The following is a 24,742-nucleotide window of genomic DNA, read 5'->3' on the forward strand; positions in this document are numbered from 1 at the left end:
TTTCATACATTCTGTGACTAAGCATGTGATCAATCTGCACGTGCTGAAAATCAGATTACCTCTAATTTCATTATCTGGGGCCACTGTGCTCATCCTAAATGCTGCCCATCCTTTTCTGTGTTAAAACTACCAGACTGACTGCAGTTTGGGGAGACCGATTTTGCTAGGCCATCTGCTCTCCTACTTTGCCCCTAGTAATAAACTCTTTCTCTCTGAAACTCTGTTTTCTCAGGCATTGGTTATCGAGTGTGTCGGGGAAAAAGAATCCATGGCCTTTGTCTGGCAACAAATCCTAATACATAAGTGATGTTGCCTTTGGTGACATGTCTTAAAAGGTCCGTAACTTTGTAAATTCCAAATAAAACCAAGTACAAAATCCCACCAATTCAGGATAGTTTTATTCCTAGAAAATTCAATACACACTGAAGTGCAGGAAAATGCTTTGTATTTATATGTTAACAAACTTAGTTCTAGGCTCAGATAATTATAAACAATTTTTTCATTCACATGAATGTTTATCAGGCTATTCAGAAATTGCATATATCAAGGAACAGTTTTTCCGTTGTGCGGCATCATCTCTTGCCTTGCAGGGCACCATAAATTCCTAGCTCCGGCCCTCAAATGACCATAGTTCATCCAATCATTATTTCACCAGAAAACTTTCCTACAAAATGTTTAATCCTCTCGGTCTTGAGGTCGTTACTGCCTCTCGAGAACTAGCAGCAAAGTAAAATATTGTCAATAACTGTTAATAGGGGGATCGTCAAGTGCTGAAATTGTTTAAATATACCCTTCAATCGGTCGAAGGACCGCTGGCTACCCCTCCCTTCCCCTTCCCCCTTCCTCTTCTTTGCTACAGTTTAATTCTTTCTTCAGTATCACGGGGACAACGAGGCGCCCCTCCTGCAGATAAGCCCTTCATTCAGCAGCCACACGGGCCTGCAAGCTCCGCAGGCCGACCGGCTGTGACCGGCTAGGACCCGCCCTCTGGCCCTCCCAGACTTTGCGTCACAGGAAGTGAGGAAGCGGAAGTAGTAAGACGCGGAAAAACATAGGTTTGCTGGATGGTAGGATGGCAGATGAGGAAGAGGACCCCACGGTGAGTGACCGCTTCTGTCCCAGCTCTCCCTTCTCTTTTCTCTTTTCGGGCTCCGTAGCGGCGGCTTTTGAAGCTGAATTCAGAATCGGGTTTGTTTTCCTTAGTGAATTTCCAAGAGAGTTCGGTGACCTCTCGCCGTGCTTGTCTCTCCCTTTGGAGTCGTTTTAGTACGCGGAATAGGACGTGAAGAGTAGGGAGATGCCTCCTTTTCCTTTGGTTTTGGTTCATATCTGCCAGACAGTCTTTGAAACGCCTAGAGAATTCTCAAGAGTTGAAGGCTAATAATTGTTAGCGCTCATTATGAATCAACAGTTCAACTTCTGACAAAGCTGATATACTTACTTCAAATTAATGGAAAAATAATGGACTAAAAGTCAGGGAACTTGAACTTCAAAATCTGTTTTTTGAGCAAGTTATTTAACTTTGAACTTCTGTTTCCTTGTAAATGGGATTAAAGTTTACTTGAGGAAAGCTCGTAGCACTACACAAATAAGTGTTTAGTAAGTATTACTGTTTCTTACTACAGGGAGGTAGTTTTGATTTAATACTACCAACTCTTTTACCGGTAGCAGTCTATAAATAGGCCAACTTGATTTAAAAAAAAAAGTAACTAAAGAGTCTGAAGTTGAACTAAATAATCTTTAAGGCCCTTTCAATGTTAAGATTTCATAATTTATTGTTGTTTGCCTTAAGCTTTCTGACCTGATGTTAGTGTTGAAAATGAAAAAAAAAAGTTAATCATTAAAAACTCAAATGCAATGCAATCGTATGACATTTATATGTATATATATATTTAACTTCTAGTTTGAGGAAGAAAATGAAGAAATTGGAGGAGGTGCAGAAGGTGGACAGGGTAAAAGAAAGAGACTTTTTTCTAAAGAATGTAAGTTATATTTGGCAATGGTTTTATTATGGACGGTTACAAGCTTCTGAACCTGTCTGTACTAAGCAGATTATCATTCTGAATTATCATTCTGTGAGTCCCTGTAAGAACAATATTCTTGGACTTGTCTATTCTGTTTAGTTTTAAATTGTAGATAATAACAATCCTAACCTCAACTTATAATTGAGGTTTTTAAGTGAAGAAATGTGTTTTAATTCGGCGCATAAGAACATATCCATCCATTACTTTTTCTATCCCTCATCTTTGCAGCAAAGGAACTTCTTTGACTATTAAGCATAAGAAATGATGGATTCTGGTATACATCTGCCCCTACTACTGATACTGTAGGCCAACCCCTAAAAGGCTGTCCATCTCCCAGTTCAGTTTCCTTTACTATGAGTTTTGACAGATGAGGCTACACACAGATTTATAAATATCTGGTTTATTTATGCTGGGTCAAATATGAGCAGTTCCCAAATGCTCTTGAAATTGTAGGATCAGTATATCTTTTTGTTCTTTTTTTAAAAACCACCCAAATTGATTCTCATATCTCAATTCCTTACCTAAAATAGAGCTTACCTAACTAGTATGTGTTCCATCTCTGCTGTTATTTAATCTAATTATATGTGGTTTTATGTATTCATAAAAAAGGGCTCTCTACCTCAGAGCATCCCAGAATGATGCTTGCATAGTTCTTCGCAGAGACCTTTGTTCCATTTGGATTACTTTATTTTTATGATGGTAAGAATTTGGAATTTCGACAGCCTTCTCCTTGGTTTACCTGAATTTTTAATCTATCTTACTGAAAAAGAAGATCTGTTCAAACTCTTTCTCATTTATTTTTAATTTTTTGCAGTTTTATTGAGATATATTCACACCATAGTATTCAATCAGTATCTCACAGTATCATCCATAACACAATTGTGCATTTATCACCACAATTTTAGAACGTTTTCATTACTGTGATTGAATGCAATTCATCCATAGTATTCAATCAGTATCTCACAGTATCATCCATAACACAATTGTGCATTTATCACCACAATTTTAGAACATTTTCATTACTGTGATTGAATACAATTCATCCATAGTATTCAATCAGTATCTCACAGTATCATCCATAACGTAATTGTGCATTTATCATCACAATTTTAGAACATTTTCATTACTGCAAAACAAAAAACCCCAAAACATCTCATACCTCTTATCCCCCCAATTACTGACCCCTAGCTTTGATTTGTTACATTTGTTACTGTTCATGAAAGGATGTTAAAATATTCCTGTTATCTATACTGTCCATAGTTTGCAGTAGGTCCATTTCTCCCCATATACAACTATATTATTATCTCCTTGTAATAGTGATGTATGTACATTTGTTCTAGTTCATGAAAGAACATTTTTATATTTATACTATTAATCACAGTCATTGTTCACCACAGGGTTCACTGTATTATACAGTCCCATGTTTTATCCTCCAGCTTTCCTTCTAGTGACATACACAATTCTAAACTTACCCTTTCATCCGCAATCACATGCAAAATTTAGTGCTGTTAACTGTTAATTACACTTACTATAATGTGCTACAATCACTTCCATTCATTTCCAAACATTTAAATTCAACATAGTTAAAAGTTCTGCACACTTTAAGCGTCTGCTCCCCATTCTTTACCCTCATTCTATATCCTGGCAACCTATATTCTAGATTTTATCTCTATGAGTTCACATATAATTAGTTTATATCGTACAATATTTGTACTTTTGTGTCTGACTTACTTCACTGAACGTAATGTTTTCCAGGTTCATCTATGTCATGTACTTCAGGACTTCATTCTTATTTACTGCTGAATAATATCCCATTGTATGTATATACCACAGTTGTTTATCCATTCATTAGTTGATGTGCATTTGGGTTGTTTCCATCTTTTGGCAATTGTGAATAATGCTGCTATGAACATCAGTGTGCAAATGTCTGTTTGCATTCTGCTTTCAGTTCTTCTGGGTATATACCTAGTAGTGGGATTGTCAGATCATATGGCAGTTCTCTACTTAGTTTCCTGAGGTACCACTACACTGTCTTCCACAGTGGCTGTACCATTTTACATTCCCACCAGCAATGAATAAGTGTTCCTGTTTCTCCATATCCTCTCCAAAAGCTTATAGTTTTCTGTTTGTTTAATAGTGGTCATTCTGACAGGTGTAAGATGAAATCTCATTATGGTTTTGATTTGCATTTCCTTGATAACTAGTGAAGTTGAGCATCATTTCACGTGCTTGCTAGCCATTTGCATTTCCCCTTTGGAAAAATGTCTGTGTCTTTTTGCCCATTTTTTACTTGGGTTGTTTGTCTTTTTATCATAGAGTTGCAGGGATTTCTTTATATATTCTGAATATCAAACCCTTAGCAGATATGTGGGTTCCAAATATTTTCTCCCATTGAGTAGTTGCCTTTTCACCCTTTCAAAGTCTTTGAAGCACAGAAGTATTCACTTTTGAGGAAATCTTAATTATCTAGTTTTTATTCTGTTGCTTGTGCTTTGGGTTTAAAGTCTAAGAACCCTCCACCTTTCACTAGATCCTGAAATGCTTCCCTACATTTTCTTCTAGGAGTTTTATGTACTGGTTCTTATATTTAGGCGTTTGATCCATTTTGAGTTAATTTTTATATAGGATGTGAGATGGGGTCCTCTTTGATACTTTGGATATGACTATCCAGTTCTCGTAGCACCATTTATTGAAGAGACTTTTCTGTCTCAGTTGAGTGAATATAGGAGCCTGTCAAAAAAAATTGCCCATAGATCTAAGGGTCTATTTCTAGAACTCGCAATTCAATTCCATTTATTAATACATCTCTCTTTATGCCCGTACAATGCTGTTTTGACCACTGTAGCTTTTGCAATATACTTTAAAGTCGGGAAATGTGATTCCTTCAACTTCATTCTTTTTCAAGATGTTTTTGGCTATTCAAGTCCTCTTACTCTTCCAAATAAACTTGATAATTAGCTTTTCCATTTCTGCAAAGGAGGCTGTTGGAATTTTTATTGGTATTGTATTGAATCTGTAGACCGGTTTGGTTAGGACTGACATTTTTTTTTTTTCTGAAGAGAGAATTTATTACTAGGCACATAGTATGAGAGCAGATGAACTAGTAGCCCAAACTCTGTCTCCCTGGGTTTAGGGTGTTCGAGGTTTTTAAGGATTTTAACAAGGGGGAGATGAGGTAATTTCGAATAGCAAGTTCAAAGTAGAAGAGGAGACAGCGTTATCATTATCATTTCAATAGGAGAACATAAGCTGAAAGGAAGGGAGGCAGCGCTATCACTCAGTACTAAAGGTGTAAGCCAAAAGAAAGGAAGACAGGTTATCTTTTAATATCAGAATCTAGCTGATAGGATTTACAAATGTCCAGGGTTGAGACTAGTTAATGGCTGACTTCTTTAGCATTAGGGCTTTTGCCCTACAAGAAAATGACCAGATAAAGAGTGTAACAGCTCTTACAGTCACAGAGGGACACGATAAGGGCTTTTATACTCATTTCAGAGATCAGGGCAGCTGAATTATAGTTGAGGAATTTCAAGTATTCCCCTGTGTATTCCAGTATCCCAGAAAGCAAAAGGAAATATGATTTGGTAAATCAGAATCATCCCTTAAATCCTAATTTCTCAGTTATAATTCCTCCCTCTCATTTGCTAAATATCTCTCAATCTTGAGGGATATCTGAGCGATGACTCTCTGCTTCAAGGCTGAAAAGGGGTGTTGTTATTAAGGGGCAAAGGGATGAACTGATGAAACCAGTTGTCATTGGAGAGTCCAATATCTCTGGATTTCAGAACTTCTCTGGCATTGGAATAATCTGAAGATTTCAAATCCCAGAAAAACAAACTTAATAAGTAAAATTTTATAGAGTGCAGGATATCTTTCAAGGTTCCCAGGAACACCGTTGTTTGGGCTTTGCTGTATTTTGACAGTTTGCAGTATCTGGCTGAAACTTGCAAAAGAACAGTCTCTACAATGATCTCTCAACTCAACTTGAAACTCCATTTCTTTACCCCCTTTTGGTTAGCTAATCCACAATGCCAGGGCCAGTTACGTCCCACAATGCCAGGCCAATTATGTTTCATGCTCCCAGGGCCAGGGCCAGGCTTATACCCTTGGAAATTATGTCCCACATTATGGAGGAAGCTCAGAGTTTGGCTCAGAAAAAGACCACATTTGAGCAACAGCAGAGATTTTCTGGACATGACTTTTTGGCACTAATCCTGTGTAAATTCAGTTTACTATTGTAGAGATAGGTTTCATGAGGGCAAACTTCAGAATTGAGGCCTTGGCTTATTAACTTGGGAGCCCCTCATGCTTAAGAAAATGTCAGGACTCCCCCATGTGGGGAACTTAATAGTTCTGTTTTTCCCAGTCCCTCAAGGGACTTTGCAAGCACTTTTTCATTTTCTGCCCCAAATACTCTGAAATGCATCATTGCATAACATCAGCTTGTACAGACATTAGGATTTTTTACTTTATTCCAGGTTCCATATCGAATAAAGCTGACTTAGGTTGTTTAACTGACTAGACAGATTAAATTAAATAGTTAAATTTTGGACAAAATAAACCTTTTTATTTTTGTCTCGCACAAAAGTTAAAACCTGAAAATACCGACAATATTTCCTTTACCTTTTATATTGATTTACCTTAGTTTTAACCAGATCAGTTTCATCACATCTTTAATCATAGTTTGATCTCTTTCGGTTTTTTGTTTTTTTTTGTTTTTTTTTGTTTTTTTTAGCAGTTGCTGTATGGATTTATGCTGACTCTCAGAGCTGAAGAACTGAATTTGAGTCTCAGGTGTCACACAGATACTTAAAGCTTCAGGGAGCTACTAGGGTATATAAAGAAAGTATTTTAGAATTTAAAGATAGCAGTTAACCCTTAACAATCTGAGCTTTAATTTATAAGGATTTTTAAATGAAGCTGCTTTCAAGAATAAAACATGAGACAGTTGTTTTCTATTAAGAAACCATAGCAGAGGTTTTGTTCTGTTTCACTTTTACACATTTACCAGAGTTATGTTAATTAACAGATAAAATATAATATACATATTTGTCCTGACTTTCTTTTAAAGTTTTTCCTTTGTTACAAATGGAGCTCTGACCTATAGCTGACCACATACACTTTTAGAGAAGTATTAGAGCAAAGCAGTGGAACTGACAATTTGTCTGTTCTATGATCTGTAGCCTTTTAAGGATAACTAAAACCATGACTAACAACACCACACCATTGCTTAGCATCATGCAGATTAATGTCAGCATATTATGTGGATAGTGAGAACATCGTCAAATTTTTAGGAATTTTATACAGTCTCTAAATACATGAACAATATTTACCTATGCAATTTTACCCAGCAGCAGGATAGAAAATCCCTTTTATCCACTGTGATACTTCCCAAACACCTCCTATTCAATAGGTTGAACTATTTAGTACCTTATTAATACAAGATGAAAGAACAAATTATTTGTAACAGGTTTTCCCTTAATAGTGGGAACACTTGTCTTCTGAAATAAAGAATGATAATGCCAATATAAACATTAATGAAGATATTATTCTGATGTCCACATTATTTTAACAGGGAGAAAACTAAACTTTAGTTTTGTATGAATACCTGGTTTGATACAAAAACTTTCTTAAATATATGATACACAGAACTTTTGACTCTGCATACTTCCTTCCAATAATGGAAAAAGGAAGAAATCTATGCTTGGCTTTAGAATTAACCATGCAGCTATATACTTTATACTCAGCTACAAATTCAAATTCTTCTACATACTGAGGTAACAAATGGCCAAGTAATCAAAAGCCAGATTCTTGGAAGTTCAGGTAATCGAGATGATAAAAAATCCATTTATTATTTCTTACCAAACTTAACTGATTTCTTGAATAGAATATGTTTGAAGCTTTAGCATATTTTTATTTTATTATACCAGGTGTATTGACCTTAACCTATCTAGTTAGACTATTTTAAGACGAATATTGAGAATGTATTTATAATAATAGATATTTTTTTTCCTCTAAGCGTATATATATTTAGGGAGAACATACTCAAGCAGAATAAAATTATATTTGTTCAATTCAAAATTTATCATAAAATTCCTTTTATTAGAGGTTGGAAAAAATCTTTGTTTTTATAACATCTTAAATACAAACAGTTTTTATAAGTACGTTGACTATCAAGTTCTGCAAAATAAACTGCAGTTGTTTCATTTGTCCCAAGCCTAAATTTAGGAGAAAAATTTTCCATATCTCTCAAAGATCTTTCATTTTACTTGTTGAAACCCAGTCAGGTGTCTGGACATGGAACTGGAAGCAGTTTCTCTCTTTGAAGCTGTTCAAGGTGCCGAAAGAACAGAGAAACCTTACAAGCCTCTAGAATAAATTCAGTCAGTGGCTGCAAAAGACTGAGTTACCTGGCTTACCTGCTCTGCTGGGGCTCCAGAAATTCGGGCATTTGTCCTTGAGGGTTGCTAAATTGTTACCAGACAAAGGCCGTGGATTCTTTTACCTGATGTGCTCAATAACTAATTCCTGAGACACAGGTTCAAAGAGAGAAAGAGTTTATTACCAGGCATGTAGTAGGAGAGCAGATGCCTAGCAACCCTAAATGTGTCTCCTGTTGGGAGCTTTTTGATGACTGGTTCAGTCTCTTCATTAGTGAATGATTTGTTGAGATCTATTTCTTCTTGAGTCAGTGTAGGTTGTTCTTCTGTTTCTAGGAAGTTGTCCATTTCATCTAAGTTGTCTAGTTTGTTCATAGTATTCTCTTCTGGTCTTTTAAATTTCTATGTGGTCAATGGTAATAACCCTTCCCCCTCATTTTGGATTTCATTTATTTACATCTCTTTTTTTTCCTTTGTCATTTCAGCTAAGGGTTTGTCAATTATGTTGATCTTCTCAAAGAATCAACTTTTGGTTTTATTGATTCTTGTTTTGGTCTGCTAAAGCTGCTGAAATATACCAGAAATGGATTGGCTTTTACAAAGTGGATTTAGTAGATTACAGATTTACAGTTCTAAGTCCGTGAAAATGTCTAAATTAAGGCATCAACAAGAGGATACCTTCACTCAAGAATTTCCAATCATTTCTAAGGTTTCTGTCACATGCGAAGGCACATGGTAACATCTATTGGCCCTTTGCTCCCAGGTTTCATTGCTTTCAGTTCCTGGTTCCAGTGGCTTCCTCTCTTGAGTTGTCCTGTCTCCAAGCATCTCCAAAGTTCTGTGTCTCATTTCAATTTCTGCTTTCTTTGTTGGCTCTGTGTCAGTTCTGAGCTCTCTCTGTGGTTTTGGCCTTTTATTCTTTTTGTACAAGGCTCCAGTAAAATAATTAAGACCCACCTTGAAAGGGAGATGTCACAGCTTCACCTAATCAAAAGGTCCCAGCCACAGTTGGGTGGGCTGCATCTCCATGGAAACAACCTAATCAAAAGGCTGTATCCAATTGACCGCCCCCCCCCCCCAAGATTGGATTAGGATGAAAAGAGTGTGACTTTTTTGGGGTACATAGAAGTTTCAAACCAGCAGAATTTTATTATTATTATTTTTTTGTTCTCTATTTCATTTATTTCCATTCTAACGTTTGGTGTTTCTTTCCTGCTGCTTGTTTTGGGATCAGTTCGCTGTACTTTCTCTAGTTTTTCCAGGTTTTCAAATAGGTCTTTGTTTTTAGTTCTTTCTTTCTTTTTAATGTTTAGCGCTATAAATTTGCCTCTCAGCACTGTCTTTGCTGTATCCCATAAGTTTTGATGTGTTGTGTTCTCTCTGTGTGATTTGTTTTGAGATATATACTGATTTCTCTTGCACTTTCTTCTTTGACCCATTGATTGTTTAAGAGTATATTGTTTAACCTCCACATACTAGTAAATTTTCCCTTTCTCTGGCTGTTCTTGATTTCCAGCCTCATTCCATTATGGTCAGAGAAAGTGCTTTGTATAATTTCAAACTTTTAAAATTTATTGAGACTTGTTTTGTTCCTCAGCATATGGTCTATCCTGGAGAATGTTCCGTGAGCACTTGAGAAGAATGTATATTCTGCTGTTTTGGGGTGCAGTGTTCTGAATATTTCTGTTAGCTTTTATCGTATTATTCAAGTTTTCTGTTTCCTTATTAATTCTCTGTCTAGATATTCTGTCTGTAGATGAGAATGGTGTATTGGAGTCTCCAGCTATTATTTTAGGAATGTCTTTTACTTCCTTTGGTTTTGCCAGTGTTTCTCTTGTGTATATTGGGGCACCCAGGTTATGTGCATAGAAGCCATGATTGCTATTTCCTCTTGGTGGATTGTCCCTTTTATTAATAAATAATGTCCTTTTTATCTCTTATAATAGTTTTACAGTTAAAGTCTATTTTATCCAATATTAGTATAGCTACCCCAGCTCTTTTTGGCTACTGTTTGCATGGAATATCTTTTTCCATCCTTTCGCTATCATGTCCTTTGGTCTAAGGTGAGTCTCTTTTAGACAGCATATAGATGAATAATTTTTTAAATACATTCTGGCAATCTTTTTCTTTTTTTTGAATTTTTTAATTAATTAAAAAATTTTTTTAAAAACAAACACAAACATTCTTAACATATGATCATTCCATTCTACATATATAATCAGTAATTTATAATATCATCACAGTTACATATTCATCATCTTGATCATTTCTTAGAACATTTGCATCAATTCAGAAAAAGAAATAAAAAGGCAACAGAAAAAAATTCATAATACCATACCCCTTACCCCTCCCTTTCATTGATCACTAGCATTTCAATCTACTAAATTTATTTATTTATTTATTTTTAATTTTTTTATTAATTTAAAAAAATATGATGAAAGAAACAAACATTCTTAACATATGATCATTCTGTTCTACATATATAATCAGTAATTCACAGTATCATCACATAGTTGCATATTCATCATCATGATCATTTCTTAGAATATTTGCATCAATTCAGAAAAAGAAATAAAAAGACAACAGAAAAAGAAATAAAACGAAAACAGAAAAAAAAATTATACATACCCCTTACCCCCCCTTTCATTGATTACTAGCATTTCACTCTAAATTTATTTTAACATTGTTCCCCCTTTTATTTATTTTTGTTCCATGTGTTTTATTCATCTGTTGATAAGGTAGATAGAAGGAACATCACACACAAGGTTTTCACAATCACACAGTCACATTGTGAAAGCTATATCATTATACAGTCATCTTTAAGAGCATAGCTACTGGAACACAGCTGTACATTTTCAGGCAGTTCCCTCCAGCCTCTCCATTACATCTTGACTAACAAGGTGATATCTTTTTAATGTGTAAGAATAATCTCCAGGATAATCTCTAGACTGTGGAATCTCTCAGCCATTGACACTTTATTTTGTCTCATTTCTTCCCCCTTTTGGTCGAGAAGGTTTTCTCAATCTCTTGATGCTGAGTCCCAGCTCATTCTAGGATTTCTGTCCCACATTGCCAGGAAGGTCCACACCCCTGGGAGTCATGTCCCACATAGAGAAGGGGAGGGCAGTGAGTTTGCTTGTTGTGTTGGCTGGAGAGAGAGGCCACATCTAAGCAGCAAAAGAGGTTCTCTTGGGGGTGACTTGTAGGCCTAATTTTAAGTAGGCTTGACCTGTCCTTTGTGGGGTTAAGTTTCATATGAACAAGCCCCAAGATTGGGGGCTCAGCCTGTTGCTTTGATTGTCCCCACTGCTTTTGAGAATATCAAGAATTCCCCACTTGGGGAAGTTGAATTTTCTCTATTTCTCACGATTCCCCCAAGGAGATTTTGCAAATACTTTTTTACTCACTGTTCAAATCACCCTGGGATTTATTGGGGTATCACTCTGGACAAACCTACAAAATCTTATGCCCTACTCAAGGTTCCATGTATTTGTGGTGTTCAATTAAGCTGTCCGCATAAGTTATATTAGGAACTGCACTAGGCAGAATATAAATTTTGTACCAAATAAACATTCTTTGCTTTAGTCTCACACATAAGTTAAAATTTTAAAATATTAATCACTTAATCTATAATTAATTAATCTGTTTTCAACACCCTGTAGTATTGACAGTCCTTTGTTTTTCCTCATGCAAAAACATTTTAAAATTTGTACATTTAGTCACTATCATTATACACTCTAGGCGTTCCTAGATTATACCAGCTCAGTCTCTTTATCATCTGTCTTTCTTTTTTATTTCATTTGTGCATTCTGGCAATCTTTTGATTGGGGAGTTCAATCCGTTAACCTTCCTTGTTATAATGTAAAGGTGGTACTACTTCAGCCATTTTATCCTTTGGCATTTCTTTGTTGTATTTTTTTCTCTCATTTTATCCTTTTGATTACTCTTACTGATAATCTTCAATTCTGTACTCTCTAAGCCTCTCTCTGTCTTTTCTTTTTTAGCCTGCAGAACCCCCTTTAGTATTTCTTATAGGGTAGGACTTTTGTTAGTGCACTCTCAGCATCTGTTTATCTGTGAATATTTTAAACTCTCCCTCATTTTTGAAGGACAGCTTTGCTGAATAAAGAATTCTTGACTGGCAGTTTTTCTTTTTCAGTATCTCAAATACATCGTACGGCTGTCTTCTTGCCTCCATGGTTGCTGATGAGAAATAAGCACCTAATCTTATTTAGCTTCCCTTTTATGTGGTGAATTGCTTTTCTTTTACTGCTTTCAAAATTCTCTCTTTCTGTTTGGCATTTGACAGTGTGAATAGTATATGTTTTGGATGGGTCTTTTTGGATTTATTCTGTTTGGAGTGCGTTGGGCTTCTTCGAGTTGCCTATTTATTTCTTTTCTAAGGGTTGGAACTTTTTAGCCATTTTCCTCATATTCTTTCCTGCCCTTTTCCCTTCTCTTCTCCTTCTGGGATACCCGTGATGCATATTTTTGTGAGCTTCATGTTGTCAATCATTTCCCTGAAACTCTGCTCAGATTTTTCCATTCTTTTCTCCATATGTTCTTTTGTCTGTTTGAATTGGATGGTCTGTATTCTAACTCAGTGATACTTTCTTCTGTCTCTTTCAAATCTGCTATTGTGTCTTCAGTGTATTTTTAATTTTGTTTTTTGTGTTTTTCATTACCACAAGATGTTGTTTTTCTTTGTATGCTTCCAAATTCTTCTTTATGCTTATCCAGTGCCTTCTTAATATCCTTTATCTCTTTAGCCAGCCCCTTGAATTGATTTAGGAGATTTGTTTGAACATCTTTTATTAGTTCCAAATTCTGTATCTCTGCTGACTTTTTAATTTGTTCCTTTGACTGGGCCATCTCTTCCCAAGTTTTACTGTGGCTTAGGATTTTCTACGGATATCTGTTCATCTGATTATCTTGATTTCTTTTTTCTTGGCTTTTGTTACTGATTGGATTTGTATTAAGGTTTTCCTTTGACAGTTGGATCGTATTTCCCAGCCAAATACAGGGCAGGTACCTATGCACAGGGTGCAAACCAGATAGAATGGGCCCTGGGAAGGTCAGTAGAGACTCCAAAAAGGCAAAAAACCATTTTTTTACCTTTCCACATCACCAGGCTGCATGTTCTATCCTGCCCAGTAAATGGCACTCTTTGACTACCTATTCCTCTCAACCCTACGAAGGTAGTCTGTTATGGTTTTTTGCCAGTTCTACCTCTGACACAGTTGAAACAATGGCCCTTGACAGCATCTGACTGGGATGGGCTGGAACTTGGGATCTCACATTCTAATTACCCTGGGCCAATATCTGACTGAGTTCAGAGCTATGGTATCCCAGTCCACATCCCCATCCCATCCCCACCCCTGCCACTGGAGCAAGGTTTGAACCACCTGCCACTGCTTCCCTCGAGGGCAGGGGATGGGTACCAGGAGCTGTGGATAGAATTACTCAAAAGTCTTTGACCATGGGTTCTCAGTGTCTTCATCTTGTACTTCTCTAGACATTGTGTAGATCATCCCTGGTTTACAGAGCTGTAGAATAGTTGATTTGGGCTGTTTCTACTCACTACTTTTGGAAGAGAAATAGGTTCTGTTACTCTCTCCCTATTACTCTTTTTCCCTGGAAATAGTAGTGTGTTTTTTTGATTGGCCACTCTCTCTCTCTCTCTTCCTTTCTTTGTTTTAAACTTTACTAATAGAATTCAGAATGTTTATGGGCATTCATTTGTGTTTGTTTATGTCTTAGTAGACTTGTTAGTCAAACATAGTTTACATGTTTCTTGCATAAAGTATGATATATATTTCCCTACTGGTGAATTCTGCCCATCGGAATGAGAGCAACAAAATATCTTCCTCTAAATATTTAAGGAAAAATAGTAGATTAATAATGGATAATCCCAGCAGACACAGCTTTGGCCAATTTATCAAAGTTAACACCACTGTACATATGTTACCCTGATATGATGCACCAAGAAGGGCATATCACGTATGGGGTCCTTCCAATTAATACATATTTTAGCTTGCTAGGTTCCTCAAAGCAGATACTATGAAGTGAGTTGGCTGTTGTTTTGGTTTGCTAAAGCTTCTAGAATAAAATATATCAGAAATGGATTGGTTTTTATAAAGGGAATTTATTAGGTTATAAGTGACAATTCTGAGGCTCTGAAAATGCCACATTTAGGCATCAAGAAGAGGATACCTTCTTGGAGGAAAGGCAGCTGGCATTGATCTGCATTCCTCTGTCACATGGAGAGGTATATCGTGACGTCTCTTATCCTTCTATCCTGGCTTCTGGTTTCATATGACTCTCTTAGCGTCTGGCATCTCTTGGGATGTTTTTCTTCTGCATCTCCATATGTCTGTGCCTGATCTTTCTCCAACATGTCTCCCTCTTAAAAGACTCCCATAAGCTGGGCGGGCCGCGGTGGCTCAGCGGGCAAAGTGCTTGCCTGCTATGCCGGAGGACCTCGGTTCGATTCCCGGCCCCAGCCCATGTAACAAAAACGGAGAAACAGAATACAATAAAACAAGAAAATGTTTAAAAAATGTTTCCCTTTCTTCCTTCCTTCCTTCCTTCTATCCTTCCTTCCTTCTCTCTGTCTTTCCTTTAAAAAAAAAAAAAAAAAAGACTCCCATAAGCTGATTAAGACCCACCTTGAATGGGTGGAGTCACATCTGCATGGAAACAACCTAATCAAAAGGTCCCACCCAACAATAAGTCTGCCCCCACAAGATTAGATTGAATGAATGTCGCTTTTCTGGGGTACATAACAGTTTCAAACAAGTGCAGCTGTATTAAGTGATAATTTATTAGCTTACAGTTTTTTGGGTTTTTTTATTTGTCAATTAAAAGAAATTAACAACAAACAAAAACTTTAACATATCATTTCATTATACTTATATAATCAGTAATTCTTAATATATCACATAGTTGCATATTCTCATCTCTTAGAACATTTGCATCGATTTAGAAGAAGAAATAAAAAGACAACAGAAAAAGAAATAAAATGATAACAGAAAAAAAAAGATTATACATACCATACCCCTTACCCCTCGCTTTCATTTACCACTAGTATTTCAAACTAAATTTATTTTAACATTTGTTCCCCCTATTATTTATTTTTATTCCGTGTGTTCTACTAGTCTGTTGACAAGGTAGATAAAAGGAGCATCAGACACAAGGTTTTCACAATCACAAGTCACATTGTAAAAGCTATATCATTGTTCAATCATCATCAAGAAACATGGCTACTGGAACACAATTCTACATTTTCAGGCAGTTCCCTCCAGCCTCTCCACTACATCTTGAACAACAAGGTGATATCTACTTAATGCGTAAGAATAACCTCCAGGATAACCCCTCAACTCTGTTTGGAATCACTCAGCCATTGACACTTAGTCTCATTTCACTCTTCCCCCTTTTGGTCGAGAAGGTTCTCTCAATCCCTTGATGTTAAGTCTCAGCTCATTGTAGGGTTTTTCTCAATCCCTTGATGCTGAGTCTCAGCTCATTCCAGGATCTCTGTCCCACGTTGCCAGGAAGGTCCACACCCCTGGGAGTCATGTCCCACGCAGAGAGGGGAAGGGTGGTGAGACTGCTCGTCGTGTTGGCTGAAGAGAGAGGCCACATCTGAGCAAGGAAAGAGAGGCTCTCTTGGGGGTGACTCTTAGGCCTAAATTTTAAGTAGACTTGGCCTATCCTTTGTGGGATTAAGTTTCATATGAACAAACCTCAAGACTGAGGGCTCAGCCTATAGCTTTGGTTGTCCACATTGCTTGTGAGAATATCAAGAATTCAACTTGGGGAAGTTGAATTCCTCCCCGTTCTCACCATTCCCTGAAGGGGACTTAGCAAATACTTTTCCACGCACTGATCGAATCACTCTGGGATTCATCGGGGCATCGCTCTGGACAAACCAACAAAATCTCATGTCCTACCTGAGATTGCAGGTACTTATGGCGTTCATTCAAGCTATCTACATAAGTTATATTAGGAAATACACTAGTCAAAATATAAATTTTGTAACAAATAAACATTTTTTGCTTTAGTCTCACACATAAGGTGGCAGTTTAAAATATTAATTACCATCTATTTTCAGCACCCTGCAATAATGACATTCCTTTGTTCTTCTTCATGCAAAAACATTTTTAAAATTTGTACATTGTACGTTTCACTAATATTATACACTCTAGGCATTCTTAGATTATACCATCTCAGTCTTTAACATCTATCTTTCTTTCTGATTTCATTTATGTCCCCAGCCCTCCTCCCTCTATCATTCTCACATGCAGCTTCATTCAGTGTTTTAACATAATTATATTACAGTTAGGTAGTATTGTGCTGTCCGTTTCTGAGTTTTTGTATCCAGTCCTGTTATTAGCTTACAGTTTTGAGGGTGATAAAAATGTCCAAATCAAGGCATTGACAAGGTAAAGCTTTCTCCCTGAAGACCAGCTGCTGGCAATCCTTGACTCCTGTGCTACATGACAAGGCACATGGCTGCTCCTGCTGGTTTCTTCCAGGTTTCGTTGCTTTCAGCTTCTTGTTTCTGTGACTTTCTCTCTCTATTCATTCTGTTTATGTAGGACTTCAGTAATAGTGTTAGGACTAATCCTGAATGAGGTGGGTCACTCCCTTACTGCTGTAGCCGCCTCAAAAGATCCTACTTATAATGGGTCCACACCCACCGGAATGGATTAAATTTAAGGATATGATTTTCTGGGTGCATACAGCTTCAAAGCACCACAATATATAACCTTAATTTTGCCATGAGAAAACCCCAAATTGAGGGACATTCTACAGAATAACTGACCAGTATTCAAAAGTGTCAAGGTCATGAAAGAAGAAAAAGCTAAAGAGGCAGGACAACTAAATATAGTGGTGAATCCTAGATTGGTTCCTGGAACAGAAAAAGGACATTAGTAGAAAAACGTGGTATAATCTGAATAAGTCCTATATTGTATTGCTTCAGGGTTAGTTTCTTAATTTGGTAAATGGTCTGTGGTATGTAAGATGTTAACCTAAAGGGAAGATGGATATAGGAATATGGGAACTCTACTATTTTTGCAACTCTATTGTAAGTCTAAAATTATCTCTTCCCTACGTCCCCTCATAAAATGCCATAGGAAATTTAGAATCTGAAAAGGAGAAAGCGAGATAGAGAAAAAAATTGCTTTCTGTGTTTCCCTTCTCCTTCCTATATCTGGACCCAAAGGCTCTTGCCAGGGTAAATCCTAGGGATAACTCTGTATTCCAGGTTATCTTCCAAGTCACCCCTTTTTTTTCTAGGCTGGTCTGCTTTCCTCTCTTTTCATTTCTACAAGATTTTCTTTCTCCTAAAGGAATTATTTTTAATGAATTCATTATTTACTTTAGAAGCCTTCTAGGGATTCCTTCATTTTTTTTAAATGTAAAATTTACATACAGATAGTATAGGTCTGAAGTGAACAGCTAGATGAAGTTTCCTTAAATGCTTGCAACTACCACTTAGATTGAGACAAAATATTTCCAACATATAACAGAGTTTCTTAACATTTTTTGATTTATATACTCCTTTGAGAATCTGTTAAAAGTTAAGATTCTTCCCAGAAAAATGCACGTAGATAAGATAATACATAAATTTTTTGTGTATAATTTCAGGGCAGTTCAAGGACTTCTTAAAGCCCATCCATGGACGCATTGAGAGTTTATTGACTATAGGACAAGAATTCATACTGGATCCCATCTGTCCTAAACTACCAAGAATATAATATTTTTGTGGGTAGGAGAATAGACTCGAGACAGACCAATTAAGTTCAGATTCAGGTTCCATCACTTACCAGCAGTGTGACCTTTAGTAAATCACTTTGTGTCTCAATTTTCTCATTTATAAATTGGGGATAATGATACCTACCTCAAAGGATTGTTGTGAGGATTAAATGAGTTATAAACTTAAAGGGCTTAAAGCACTGCTTGGCATATAGTAAGGACTATATAAATATTAGGTGTTAGCAATTATTTTTATTACTGTGTATTAGTCTTTTCTTCTCTTTTGCATTTTCTATGGTTTCTGCACATGAGACCTGAAAGGGCTTTGCTGGCGCTTGCATTGATCTAGGAACTGACATGTCAAGATTATTTATAGTAAGCCCACTGCTTTCTCCTTTTGATTATCTTATTCTCACAGTAAGAACATAATTGGAGCACTTTCTGTCCTTTTTCCCATGGTGGTGTCAGGATTCTGCTTTCTTTTTCCCAATGCCCAGCTGCCACACAGAGAGAACGTACTTCCAATAGAGGCTAAGTCATTGCTACCCATCCTGTTCCTGCCACCAAGTCTCCCACTTCAAGGTAGTTTGAGGTTTCTGGTGAGTAGATGATGGAGAGTGCAGAAAGAATATTGACATCAGGGTTCAGTAGCTAGAGAGAAGGGGAATTGTGTTGAAAGTTAGATAGGAATAGTTGATGATAAGGTTGTGATTAAAACCTTTACACCAAAATCCTAATTGGAGACAATAAATACAATGCAAATATGTCTTTATACTAATATCTAGAATGTGGTTCAGTTCTAGTTTATTTGAAAAAAAGTAGTGGTTGAATTGTTTAACTTGTTCATGTAAACAAAAGTGATATATTCTTTTACAGTACGGTGTATGATGTATGGATTTGGGGATGACCAGAATCCTTACACTGAGTCAGTGGATATTCTTGAAGACCTTGTCATAGAGTTCATCACTGAAATGGTGAGATCCTTTCATGGTTGGTCTTAGTTCACTGAGGAATAAATTTCAGATTATAAGCTTTAGATAGGACTAAAATTTAATGACATCGTTTAGAAATAAGCTGTCCATTTGAGTGCCTGTTTTCTGAAGTTACTGGTTACTATTTATCATTGTGTTTGTGTGTATATGTGTATTCTACCCCTTCTCCTTGAATTTTGTTTATGAAGAGATAATTAGAAATCCCTTGAATAAAATAAAAAACATCGCCCATAATCCCATCACCCGAGAGTATTTTTTTGAATTCTCTTCGAATATTTATTTAAGGGTATATAATGTTTTATATAGTGATGAACATGGTAAACATATCTTTTTACTTAAAATTTTATTGTACCTTTATTCTATGTTCTAATCACAAAATTTTAAATTGTTTTCTAATTTATTCATTTCCCTATTATATGTTATTTACAGTTTGTTTTTAACTGAATAGTTAATCTTGAATTACTATATTCATGAAATCCCCTCTCACTCACCCCTCCTTTCTTTGGATATATTTGCAAGGATGGGATTTCTGAGTTTCATCGTGTTTATTTTTTATGAGTTGTCACCCACAATTTGGATTATTTCCTTAGTAAGAATGATAGAAGTAAAATTACTGACTCATTAGTATGTATCTTTTTTCTGTTTACGGTTTAATTACTATCCATTAAATAAAATTTAGAAAGTATAACAAAGCGTGGGTAAGAAAATAAAAATTTGTAATATTTTGGTGAATATCCTTTGTCTTTTTGCACATATTTAAAAATTTCTTATAAGATTGGGATCATACAGTATATACAGTTTCAGAATCGGCTTCTTCACTGAGATAAGTTTAGAACAAGAACACTATCCCCATATCATTGCATAATACTCTGGAACATTTTTATAGCTTCATAATATTAGGTGAATGGATGTACTCAAATTTATTTACCCTGTGCCTTATTAAATATTTATTTTCCATTTTTTAGTCGTTAGAAATAATGCTGTGATGAACCTGTGTCTGTTCCTGGGATGGTATTTGAAAGGAATGAGATTTATTTGTTTGAATTTAAGAAAACTTACCAGTATTTATTGGCTATTGAGATGAAGAAGGACACAAAGTATAAATGAAATGGGTGGTTATGAAAAAAATATATATATATAAAATTATTTTATACGGATGAATACAGTTAAAAATTATATATGTCAAAAAACAAAAGAGGAACATCTATAAATTTGATAGGTTTCATTTCCTTAGTTCAGGTATGTCTTAGAGATGTTGTGGATTCGGTTCCAGACAACTGCAACAAAGCAGATATTGCAGTAAAGGGAGTCACATAAACATACTGTAGTCTATTAAAAGTGTGCAGTAGTAATATGTCTAAAGAAAACAATGTATGTACCTTAATTAAAATGTGACACAGAAAAAAAGTGAGCACATATTAGAAAAAATAACTCAAATTTGTTCGACTCAGGGTTGCCACAAACCTTCAATTTGTAAAAAATGCAGCATCTACGTAGAGCGATAAAGTGTAGCGCAATAAAAGGAGGTATGCCTATATATAAAAATGCCTTTAAAGCATTAGGAAAAACATTGCTAATTCCCTATTAGAAAATGGACAAAGGACATGAATAGAGAATTCATAAACAAATAGCTACAACGGTTAGATGAGAAAATCTTCAACCTCACTTGTACTTAAATAAATGCAAATTAAAATGGTAAAAAATTAAAATTTAAAGATTAATTGAATTTAATGTTTCTTTGTAATAGACTCACAAGGCAATGTCAATTGGAAGACAAGGTCGAGTACAAGTTGAAGATATTGTCTTCTTGATTCGAAAGGACCCAAGGAAGTTTGCTAGGGTTAAAGACTTACTTACTATGAATGAAGAATTGAAACGAGCTAGAAAAGCATTTGATGAAGCGAACTATGGATCTTGATACTTTTTGTACTTTCTGAAGCTTTCTTATCTTCTGGGACAACTATATAAAGTAACTGCATATTTCCTACAGTAAGGTCCTGTTACCTAACCATGAAAATGAAAGTTGGAGAAACACAGTTTTCAGCCTTAATTTTCATGTCTTCGATTTTAGAGTATTTGAGCCTTTAATTGCCTGCCTTTATATTTTCATACTTGAATTACTTAATTGGGTTTTAATGACCATATGTAACTTAATTTGCTATTCATGTAATTCCTTCTGATTTTTGACTATATAGATGATGAAGTAATATTTATCTGTTAGATGTCTTTTTGCCATTGTAGGTTATATTTGTTTAATATGTGACACCTAAATGGCACTTTTGATCCTATGATAGCTGAGAAATGTGTTTTATGTTTTCTCAAGTTTCTAGACAAAAGTAATCTGTGAGATTTATTAATGACAGTGAACTGGTTTTTGTTTCTCTTAAGTAGAAGATATAGGAAAATACAGTCTTTTTAAAGAATGTTTAAGTGTCTTAAACGGTAATTTGTTTTAATTTTCTTCAGATAGCAGGAGTTTTTGTTTGCTTGTTTATTTTTTGAGAAACTGTAAGTTTTATGTGAATGCCTCAGTGTTGGAAAGCTTTTTATTTAGAACTTTGGGGCTGATACATGCTGTTTGTCAAATTTTAGAAGAATTAAGTTTTCCAGATCAGATTAAAGCTTCTAAAAATAAATCCTTTCAATCGCATAAATGTCATTGCCTAATAAGCTGATGGCAGGATAAGTATTCGGGGTAGTATTTTATTAACATATCTGTTCATACTTGTTCGTTGTGGAAATATGTACTTGACTAAACCATATGTGGCCATGGAAACTACTTGTAGTTCAGGAGATATAAGTTGTGTGTGTATTTAGCTATATTATATTAAACTACTGCATTTAGCTTAAAATACGGATTGAAATTGCATTTAAATGGATCACTGAATGTTACTGTGTGTGCTGCTTATTCACATTATCTATAAATCAGGACTTGGGAAAATTCTTTCTTAACCTATTGATACAGGGAATAAAGTATGAAAAACTAAACAGCTCAGTATTTGAATTTGACTATGATTTATGAGCTTTTTTCTCCAGACTAGTCTGAACATTGCTGGGGTAATATCATTCTGGCTGCTTAATTTCACTAAAAACTCTGTCTATCTTATTTTTGTAACAGCTGAATTGATAATGAGACTCAGTGCAGAGCCCCCCCCCCCCTTTTTTTTTTGTTAGGTTTTTTTAAAAAGCAAAACCAATTGAAAAACTACCCCATGGGAATGGAATAATGAAAAATCACTGTATCACTATTTGCTTTTTGTTAGTTAGTGCATGCTTTACCCTGAAGGAGAAACTGCCAAGAATTGGCACTAGTGAAGTTATATTGGATGCCATTGGTCTTTTCTTAACCTGTGCAGAGGGTACTGTATGTACACTGACTTCCTTGAATCACGTCTAAGTTGTTTTGAGTATCTATTTACAAATGACCCTGGCATGAGAGAAGTGTTTTATGGGAAACTAAATAATGAAGACTTTGTATTTGAACTTTTTAGGTTGTAAGTGTTAAAACTTAATTCAAAGCTAGCATAGAGAGAGAGGAATTTGCAGGCTTACCTAACTGAAAAATGGGGGAAAAAGGATAGAGCTGGCTTCAGAGTTAACTGGATCTTGATCCTGTACTACATCCAGATTTTGATTTTTCTCTCTCAGGAACCTCAGTGTGGCAAGGGGACTTGATGGCCAGAGATTCTAGGATTCCATCCTTACAAATCGTGATTGAGCAAGCTCTTCATTCCTAATATAGAAAGGTTCAAACAAGCACCATGATTGTCTTGGCTCTGGTCATTTTTCTTCTTGGACTAGTCACTGTGACCAGGAAGAACTACTGGGGCTGAGAGGTGGGAGCTGGGTATTCTGACTAACAAGAAAGAAGAAGGGAGGCTGGGCAGACTTAACGTCATGAACTTGCTTATTAACGTTTTTTAAATTTATTTTATTTTATTTTTTTAAATACCAAAAAACACCAAACAAATGCAAACATTCCTATTTTGATCATTCCGTTCTAAATATATAATCAGTAATTCACAATATCATCACATAGTTGCATATTCATCATCATGATTATTTCTTGTAACATTTGCATCTATTTGGAAAAAGAAAACGAAAACAGAAAAAGAATTTATACATACCATACCCTTTACTCCTCCCTTTCATTGATCACTAGCATTTTAACTTTTTGATAGTAAAGTAGCATGGCTGTCTTCTAATATCTTGAGCTGCACCATGTAATCTAAGAGTCACCAGCCACATGTGGTTATTTAAATTTAATTAATTAAAATTAAATAAAAATTTAACTGCCCTATCCCATGTATCTAGTGGATTTCCATATTGGACAATGCTGATATAGAGTATTTCCTTTATCACAGAAAATTCTTTTAGGCAGTGCTAATATAGAATGTTCAGGTGCTCTCTCCTAAGTTAATTCGTATTTGTGGGTTTTTTGTTTGTTTTTTTAATTTACTGTGGAAAAACTCAAGCATACACAGTAACAGAATAATGAGCCCTGGCTTCAACAATTAACCAACCTTTGGCCAATTTTTTTTTTCTATTCTGCCACGTTTTAACATTGAGAGCACATTGTTATTTTAAAGTAAATCTCAGATATTATATAATTTACTTTATAAATACTTTGGTATTATCTCTAACAAAAAGTTTAAAAGTAGCACCAATACCATCATCCTACCCTAACAAAAAGTAATAATTTCTCAGTTTTCCATCTAGCCCAATCTCTGTTTAAATCTTCCTAATTTGTCTCAAAATATCACTGAGTTTGTGTTAGTTTTCTACTGCTGCTGTAACAAATTACTACAGAATTGTCACCTAAAACAAGTTTCCTTACAGTTCTATAGGTTAGGAGTCTGACTGGTCTCAGTGGGCTAAAATCAAGGTGTTGGCAAGGCTGTCTTTCTGGATGTTCTAGAAGAGAATCTTATTACCTTGCCTTTTCCAGTTTCTAGAGGTTGCCTTGGCTCAAGATCTCCTTTCATCTTCCAAGCTAGCAGTGTTACATCTCCTGACCAGAGCCAGGAAAAGTTGTCTGCTTTTAAGGGACCCACCTGGATAACCCAGAATAATTTCCCCATTTCAAGGTCCTTAATTTAATCACACCAACCAGGTCCCTTTTACCATGTAAGGTAACATATTCACAGATTCAGGGAAAGGATGTGGGATCTTTGGAGGGCCATTATTTTGCCCTACCACATTTTGTTGGAGATAGGATTTAAACAAGGTACTACTCATTGCATTTACTTTGTATACCTAAATTCCGTTTTTGGGGGGGTGGGGTGAGGTGGGGTGGTAGTGGTGCATGGACTGGAAAATGAAGTCTAAGTTCCTTTCAATCTAAAATAGTTCCCTTCCCCAACTTTTTTTGGGGGGGTACATGAGCCAAGAATCAAATGCTGGTCTCCTGTGTGGAAGGCAAGCATTTTACCACTGAATCACCCACACACTGCCCCCTCCCACTTTGTTTTAAGTGAAGCTCTCTCCTCAAGATTATACCTTCTATTTTTTTAGCTAGCATATTTATTTATTAGATGTTCAAACAGTGTCCAATATATATTCTATGATTGTACTTGAAATGATT

General features: G+C 35.8%; 1 protein-coding gene across 1 annotated transcript; it reads left to right on the forward strand.

Annotated features, from left to right (window-relative positions):
- The first annotated feature begins 986 nt into the window (after positions 1-986).
- TAF13 (TATA-box binding protein associated factor 13) lies at positions 987-22,173 on the forward strand. The gene is made up of 4 exons (XM_077120040.1): positions 987-1,099; positions 1,904-1,982; positions 19,043-19,140; positions 20,906-22,173. The coding sequence occupies exons 1-4, from the start codon at positions 1,073-1,075 to the stop codon at positions 21,074-21,076; spliced, it is 375 nt and encodes a 124-aa protein (XP_076976155.1). The 5' UTR covers positions 987-1,072; the 3' UTR covers positions 21,077-22,173.
- Positions 22,174-24,742: the final 2,569 nt, after the last annotated feature.

Source organism: Tamandua tetradactyla, chromosome 11 (genome assembly GCF_023851605.1).
Source record: "Tamandua tetradactyla isolate mTamTet1 chromosome 11, mTamTet1.pri, whole genome shotgun sequence".
Classification (NCBI taxonomy): domain Eukaryota; kingdom Metazoa; phylum Chordata; class Mammalia; order Pilosa; family Myrmecophagidae; genus Tamandua; species Tamandua tetradactyla.